This window comes from Engystomops pustulosus, chromosome 1 (genome assembly GCF_040894005.1).
Source record: "Engystomops pustulosus chromosome 1, aEngPut4.maternal, whole genome shotgun sequence".
Taxonomy (NCBI): Eukaryota; Metazoa; Chordata; class Amphibia; order Anura; family Leptodactylidae; genus Engystomops; species Engystomops pustulosus.
In genome coordinates this window covers 132,035,822-132,044,025 of record NC_092411.1, presented here as the reverse complement: position 1 = coordinate 132,044,025, position 8,204 = coordinate 132,035,822, and the positions used below count along the sequence as shown (strand labels likewise).

At 36.4% G+C, this 8,204-nt stretch overlaps 1 protein-coding gene across 4 annotated transcripts in view; it reads right to left on the bottom strand.

Annotated features, from left to right (window-relative positions):
- Positions 1–436: 436 nt before the first annotated feature.
- ABCA1 (ATP binding cassette subfamily A member 1) overlaps positions 437–8,204 on the bottom strand; it is a 77,421-nt gene continuing 69,653 nt past the window's right edge. For 3 of the 4 annotated variants that reach the window (XM_072153762.1, XM_072153755.1, XM_072153771.1), the window contains 6 exons: positions 7,916–8,057; positions 6,695–6,829; positions 6,466–6,569; positions 6,076–6,168; positions 5,004–5,247; positions 437–3,848 (listed from right to left, as the gene is read on the bottom strand). In XM_072153762.1, coding sequence (XP_072009863.1) covers positions 3,708–3,848; positions 5,004–5,247; positions 6,076–6,168; positions 6,466–6,569; positions 6,695–6,829; positions 7,916–8,057 — 859 coding nt within the window. In that variant the 3' untranslated portion in view covers positions 437–3,707. The remainder of the gene's footprint in view (positions 3,849–5,003; positions 5,248–6,075; positions 6,169–6,465; positions 6,570–6,694; positions 6,830–7,915; positions 8,058–8,204) is intronic. The other variant, XM_072153779.1, reaches the window with a different exon arrangement.

Below are 8,204 nucleotides of genomic sequence, written 5' to 3'. Positions count from 1 at the left end.
TCTTTCGTATAATAACATTGAAGCAAAAAATTTTTGAGCTAATTTGACACCAAATCTAAAGATTATATGCCTAAGAGAACTTTGAAAAAGGACCAAGATATGTTGTAGATTTTCAGTGAGAAATCGAAATACATTTTGCAACAAATATCTGTACTGTGCTGTATTCTGGGTAGATTTCAAGTCCAGATTTTCATTTATAGAGATTGCCATAAATTTATCATAATAACATTCATTAACAAATCTGTAATGGACAACGTCTGCCTGTAGCTTTTGAGGTCTCAAAAATGTACTTTTCGCTTAAGTTTGCCATATTGCAAGACACTATTTGGGCTACATTAACTGTGAAGTTAACATGAACGTATAACAAAACATTTTTGTTAAGTGTCACTTTTTTTTATTTAACTTTTTGTGACATAATACAAGGCAATTAACATAGATCTAAGTCTATACTTTTTAATACTTAAACAGTTAATAACAATACAAATATTTTTCAGTCATGAAAATTTCAATGTAAGGATTTAACTTAGAAACTAATAATATTGTAAAACCTTTAATGTTCTTTTTTTGTTTGTATTTTTATATTTTTTTTTTCAACTTTTTTTTTATTTTTTTGCAATGTTAATGGGTATTCCAGTGCAAAAATAGATCCCATTAAAAACAGCTTAAAGTGCTTGGAATGAAGGACCAAAAATAATGAAACACAATGTATGTAAAACATCACATCACATGGGAGAAATGGTTTATGATAAGGAGCTATAAATCTGCATACACATGTAAAGCTCCCACACCAGTCAGAACATTTATGCGCCAACCAGTATAAAGATAACTTAGTGGCACATGATTTCCGGAGAACAATTAATTCACAAAATAATTCTATGAACTGATACCCCCCCAAAAAAAGTTGTATTTTTATGAAAACGCTGGAAAAACTCACCTAGACTGTTAGACCTGAGTCCCATTTCTACCAGGAATTGGCTAAGTGGTCAAGATAAAGCAAACCACAGGCACAGATGATGTAAATACATATCACAAAGAAATGTACAGTATATGCACTGAGTATGTTGCTGTAATCTGGTACAGTGAATCAGTATGGTACAGTTATCACAACTTGGCACTATACCCATGGCATAATATAGGCGCGTAACACAAGTCACAATTTTGTAGCCATTCATCATTTATGGTATCTTGAAATTTTGTCCAATATCCGTGCCACCTGGTAAGGCAGGGTTTTAATAAAAGAAAATATCACACTTGTAACACAGAAGGTGCAGGAATAAAGCTTCTTGCATAGACTGAGGTAAAAACCACAACATTTGCATTGATAAGTACGATAACGTTGTTCTAGCACTTTATATCAATTTGGGAAGGCTTATAAACGTTACAAGAACTGCAACATGGCTGGTCAAGTAACAATTGCTTCTCCTCATGTTCTTGCCAAATGGAAAGGAGCTTTCTCTGTTTTAAGGAATTAGTGGCATTTCTACTCCGAAGCTTTCTACTCCTACTTAAACTTTCGGTATTTTTACAAATAAATTTGTAAACTTGCACCAAATGCCACCAGTGACTGCCAACAACATAAATGTTATTCAAAATACTGTGCAACATACACCACGGTTTTGTAGAGTTCTGAATGATTAATACCTATTTTATATTTTCAAGATTCTATACTTTTTAATGCCCTTTGGGAGGGAACCACCCACCACATACACATTGGGGGGGAAGGGGGTTTTAATCATGTCTCTCATGTTCAGCCAGTGTCTAGCTAGAAGACACAAGCCTGTGGTGATCAATTCTGGTGCAGTATAAGGTTCCTAGATACACTAGTTTTAGTTGGGCTAAACTGTGCACCATCATTTTTGATGCAAAGACTTTTTTCTGTTGACTACGCTCCTACCTGGCAAGTCCACAACCATTTCCCGAAGACCACTTCCCTTTAGTCGGACAAGTTAAAAAAGTGGCAAAAAAGGTCTCAAAGCCTTGATAAATGTGGCACAATGAATTGTAGACAAATTTTGGTACAAATTCTCCCAAATTCTGACACAAGTGCATTAATAAATTCTCTCCCAATGTCTGCAGATCCTCATGGTGGCAACACTTCTTACCCGTCTAATAAGCACTGGCAAGTGAAACCTGTTCACACTGCTGCAGTACTGCTTGCCTTGTACAGACAAAGATACCAGTATACACTTGCAGAAGTGATATTTTGAAGTCTGCCTTGTTTGTGCATTGTGATACCATTCTCCATAGGTTTAGCTGCAGTTGATAGAACTGCATGAAATCCTCAAATTTAGTGTCCCCCTGTCTAAATTCCATTGGTGCGCTTGACAATCTAATTCTGTTTCATCATTAGATTCATTCTTTTTGAGCAGAAGAAATAATATGGCAGTTAAATGGGGGGATTACACAAAGAATATGTTTCAAGTTTTATTTATTTTTTTAATAAAATACCCCCAGAATAAAAGAAATTGACAGGCCCCTTAGGTTTATTTCTATTAGAAATGGTCATATAATATTATAGAAAACTGACAGTTTGAGATGCATTATGTTAACGTTTTATTGCCACCTATTAGTTACCGTCCTCACACCCAAGTCTTGCTAAACAGGAAACTTTACAATACTACCTTGGCAGGTTACTGTAATGAAAATGCACCTGAGTTTCAATATTTTGGAGTGCATTGGTTTACTGAATGGAAGAACCCGAGGCAAGACTACAGAATTATCCTTAAATAAAAGGATGGGCTTTGCAGTTTGAGAGGACAGTAAGACAAAAGGAAAATGTTATTTGAGGTTCAAAAAAATTATAGAAAAAGTACTAAAATGCAAATATAACAACACAGGACACATGTAACAATGCTACCAAAAACAAATGTAGAAAAGCTGGACAGTCTGCAGTAGAAAAATAAAAGCAATATCGTGTATTGCACATTGCATCCAGGCATGATACTTTGTGACCTATGACCCTCTCCTACTGATATAAAGCTACACTGTGGTTTGTGGCTCACACATTATGCTGGATGCAGAGGCTTTACAGATTTACACTGGCCTGGTACGAATCGCCACCTTCTTTTACCTCTTTTTTTACTTCCTTATTGCTGATATTTAAACACTTATAGCAGTCACTACAAAATGGTAGGATGTGCTTCAACAAATAGCACATATAAAATGTACCCATGGTAGTTTAAATGGTAACATGAACATAACCTGAACCACTTAGAACATCACAAGGTATTAAAGCTAGTCCTTCTGGGCAAACCATGTCTGGATCTCCTGACACATGTAAAAGCCCTAACCATTAATAAATAGCTACTAGTCACGATTTGTCAGTGGTAAGATTGTTGCAATCCTGGAAAATACAATAAACAACAGAAATTTACATTGTACATAATAGCTATTGTTTCAAACCCACTTTCAAGGAGAATCCAGTGGGTCCAAGACTAGAGATTCACATTGTCATACTGTTGGCCTCTACGTTCAAGTCTACTACTTGCGTACAGTACAACAAGGCAACACAAGAGGCACCGCCTCTGTTATGGAATTGTGTCTGTCATTGCATTGATTTGCATTGCATTGAGTGGTAGCTCTAGTTGTCCAGTATATGATGCCTCCCTGTTCCGGTCGTATAGACCCGACTCCCTGGCTTTTTTGTCCAAACTACTGCCGAGGGAGGCATTTCATAAAAATCCTCCAGATTTTTCCAGTTTGGCTTGTCACACGTAGCTTTCTTTCACTTTTTCGTCCTGAAGAAAAGATGTCAGGACGGACATATCAACTACAGTCTGGTTTTTGTGTAATGACAAGTCCTTCAAAAGATCATCGTCACTTTGGTCCTTGGCAAAGTTAACAAACACCTGGAGAGAATAGAAAACGCTTTGTGTCAATGTAATTGAAAGAATAAATGTCATTTCATTTAATAACCTAGCATTTAAATGTTTAGTGCTGTACATTTCACAGAAAAGGCCTATTAATTGAGTAAATATTCTCCATCATCTCTTTAAAAATTATACTTATTATTTTTCTACTACTGGACAACATGCTTCTACATATAGGTAGGGAATGGTATCTCTGCAGTATTTATAGAATAACTAAGTTTCTAACAAATGTATAAATCAGTAGCACAGATGATAATAGTAACAAATATATACTTTATCAAAGAAATATGTTCCTGTGTCCTTCTCTTCTCCTGCCTTTCTTCCTGTTATAAGCAGGTTGTGTAAATCCTTTTTCCCTACCGTACTCACACAGCTGATTGTAAAGAGTGATGTCATTATCAGTCACTGGGTAGGCTTAACTCCTTACAGAGCTGAATGATCAAGTATTTTAGTATATGACATATATTCTAAGGGGGGGGGGGGTTAGGACAGTTCTATTACAGCCTGTGGAGCTCCACTGCCCATCAGACTTATAAATGTGGCTTTGACCCTTTAATAAATCTCTGTCTGTTTAATAAATCTGTCAGCAGTGTCTGCAACTTAAAAATAATTGCTAAACAATCACAAAATTAATTAAAAGTTTGCAATACACAGGCCAGGAGGAGTAGGGTGACTGAGATTTTTCTTTGAAATCAGAAGTCATACATATTTCTTTAAACTGCGTTAAATTATGTTTAAGCCTCTATTTTTCAGTGGAATGAAAAGGGCAGTATGTTTTTTTTTTTAGTACTAATTTTTATTTAGCACTTTTTGATGACAAAAAGTCAAGAAAATCCTATGATAAATCCCCTACTTATCTCAGGATTTAACCCGTAGCCCCATTTCCTTATCTATATTCTGTGTATGGGACTTGAGAAAGCTTTCAGACATTTTGTTTTGTCTGCCACTAGATGGCCTAGTGAAACCATAAAACAGTAACTTAGAACACAGTCAATAAACAACTTTTAAAGGACTATCTCCACCATTTAGGCTTAGCGGGTCATAAAGAAAACTGTCCGCATGTATAGTGCACATTATTTCATGCTGTGCCTGATGAAACTGAAAAGAATAATTAGATATTTTGTAAGTACATACTTGGTCAAGAGTGGTCTGAGAGACTGAATAATCTTCAATGTGAAGTTTTTTCTTGTTCTTGGAAAGGATGCTGAAGATCCTGGCCAAGGAGGATTGTGAAGAGCGCAGCTGGTACTGCAACATTCCTCTATGTTTCTCTTTTAATACGCTCCCTGGGAACGCATGGCTGAAAAAGTCCTCCACTGGCTTTAAATCTGGGTTTGACCCTGATATCCTTACTATGATGGTATATCCATCTCCAAACCTGTGAAGCAAAACAAATCAATTACTATTCTTTCATTTTTCTTTTCCTTAATTATATAATATTTTTTAAAGTCAGGTGTGAAAAAACAAATCTGATATATTCCGTTCATGTCTGCAGAGTTTTCTGTTTAAACGGACAAAAACATATATACTTGAGTATAAGCTGAGTTTTTAAGCACAAAAAAATGTGCTTAAAAACTCTAACTTGCCTTATACTCCAGTCAAGAGTATGTAGGTCCTCTTCTATCCATCCATGCTCCGGCATAGGCTCCGTGTCCACACGGGGTCCGTCGCAGGGATCATGACGTCAGCGGCACGCTGACATTCTAGTGTGTGCACAGACATCTAGTGTGTGCTGCCGGAGCATCAATGCAGAAGAGGAAGAGGAACTGCTGGGGGAGGGAGGGGGGTGCAATTTTTGTTTTTTTCCTACAGGCATTATATTGGGGGCAATGGCTACAGGCTATAAAATGGGTGGACAGGGCTGCAGGCTATATACTGGGTGGGTGGGGGCTGCAGGCTATATACTGGGGGAGGCAGGGGCTGCAGGCTATAAACTGGGGGTGGCAGGGGCTGCAGGCTATATACTACTGGGGCTGGCAGGCTATATACTGGGGGGCATTGACCAATGCATTTCCCACCCTCTGCTTATACTCAAATCAATAGGTTTTCCCAGTTTTTTGTGTTAAAATTAGGGGTCTCGGCTTACACAAGAGTCGGCTTATACTGGAGTATTTACGGTAATCATAGTATAAAAGCAAATACAATATGTATTATTAATATGATTTGATTAAACAATGGAATCAATGTAAAAAGAAACATGAATTACTTGTTCTTCAGATGCTGTACACTTCCCAGGCATCGGAATCTACCATTGACCATTATAGCCATTCTTGTGCAAAGAGCTTCACATTCTTCCATACTGTATAAGGCAAGAGACAAGATTTAGTAAAAAGAATTTACAATCATTGCTACATAAAAATTATCATAAGTAAGTACTGGCATCCTATATTGTCGATCTGTGTTTTTATCTGCCTCTGTAGACCCCTACTTATGTCACATTTCTATCTTGGTACTACTATAAATAGATGCCAAATTCACTGTTTTAGTAATTTGCATTTATCCTGCTGCCTGTCAAACACAGACCAAGGACTGGATTAGAAAATGCTCATACATTGCTTACATACTTTTGAAAATATGTTAGGAAAGTATCGCCTACCTGTGTGAAGTTAGCACAACAGATCTTCCTTCTTTAATAACACTCAGGGCACAGTTCCATAAAAAGCGCCTTGCTTTAGGATCCATTCCTGTGGTTGGTTCATCCTGTGTTTTTAAAAAATGAATTTATTTTCTGAAGCTCTCAAATTACTTCAAATATCAAGGATGAGATGTTTTCAAATACGGATGCCATTTTATTGAGTTTGTATGAATACAACAGTGTAACTTACCAGAAATACTACTGGCGGACCTCCTATTAAGGCAATAGCTGTAGATAATTTACGCTTGTTTCCTCCGCTGTAGCTGCCCGCACATTTGTCTGAGTATTTTACTAAGCCCAACTTCCGCACAGCCCATTCAGCAACCTAAGAGAAGGAAACAGTGTCAACTTGCCACTACTTATATCACAGTACATTGGTAGGCAATACTTTGATCATATAGTGATAATAATAACATAAAACAAAAAATGTCTGCTCATAATAAGAAAAAGTCTTTCAAAGACTAGACATAAAACAAGTGTGACTTTTATTACATTAGAAGCTGTAAGACAACATTTTCAGTAAAAATTAAAAAAAAAAAAACATTGATGCCGGTCTCTCTTCTAAGGGTGGAGCCATAAGAAAACAGTGTAACTTAGAAGTGAGTTGCCAGGGATTTTCCTTAAAGCTGACAATATTTGCACTGACAGCATGCCACCAGAGATGACAGACATGTCAGAAACAAGCTGCACGAATATTCTCCAATACTTGCTGTCAATAAGTAATGGCTGCCAATGCAGAGAATAGATAAAGTTCTTGGAGAAGAAAATATTACATTAGAAGAGTAGAGTATAGGAGTCACAGAAGTCATACTTGCACACAGGACACCAAGCCACCTATAGCCGGGTCCTCTTCACTAAAGTAACTATTTAAAAATGTTTTCACTACAAGAGCACTAATTGTAAACTAATTAATAAAAAGTGAATAATGCATTAAAAAATTAAGTAGGTGGTACTGCACAAAATAATTGATTATACAATTAAAATAATTAACTAGGGGACATATATATAAAATCATTTATGATAGAGAAGCTATACACGGTAGAAAAAAATTAATTAGAGACAAGAAAATTTATTAGGGTTGCAGTACAGGCAGGAGGGGTATAGAGGGTCCAAACGGTGCACTTGCATCTGGGCCCATAAGCCTTTAGCTATGCCCCTTCAGAAGATGGTATAACTAATCATAAAATAGGCCTTGAGAGAAACCAAAAGTGTTGCAAGGCTCATTCCTATTGTTTTGTCTAACCATGCATGAATATTATGGGACTATAGAAATAAACCTTTATTTATATATTTATATTCACTGTGGATTAACTGCATTAACATGACTGGCTTTAGTAAACAAAACATGTGGAATTTTTTTAGTCCTGGGAAACCCTTCTAAGATTCTCACAAACAGCTTTAAACATTTTACCTTGCAAACCTCCTTGTCAGGCACCCCACGTAAAAGGGCATATAACTCCAGATGCTCCCGACCTGTCAGCAGCTCGTTGATGGCATCAAACTGTGGGCAGTAGCCCATATTTTGATGGACTTCTTGTATATCGGACAGAATACTGCAAAAAAAAAAAAAAAAAATATATATATATATATATGAGTAATAATAACATTAATTCTTTATAATTATATTTTGAATAAGCTGGTGTAGATATTTAATGATTCCACTTTGGGAGGTTTTTAAACTTTTGCATTTCTGGACATCT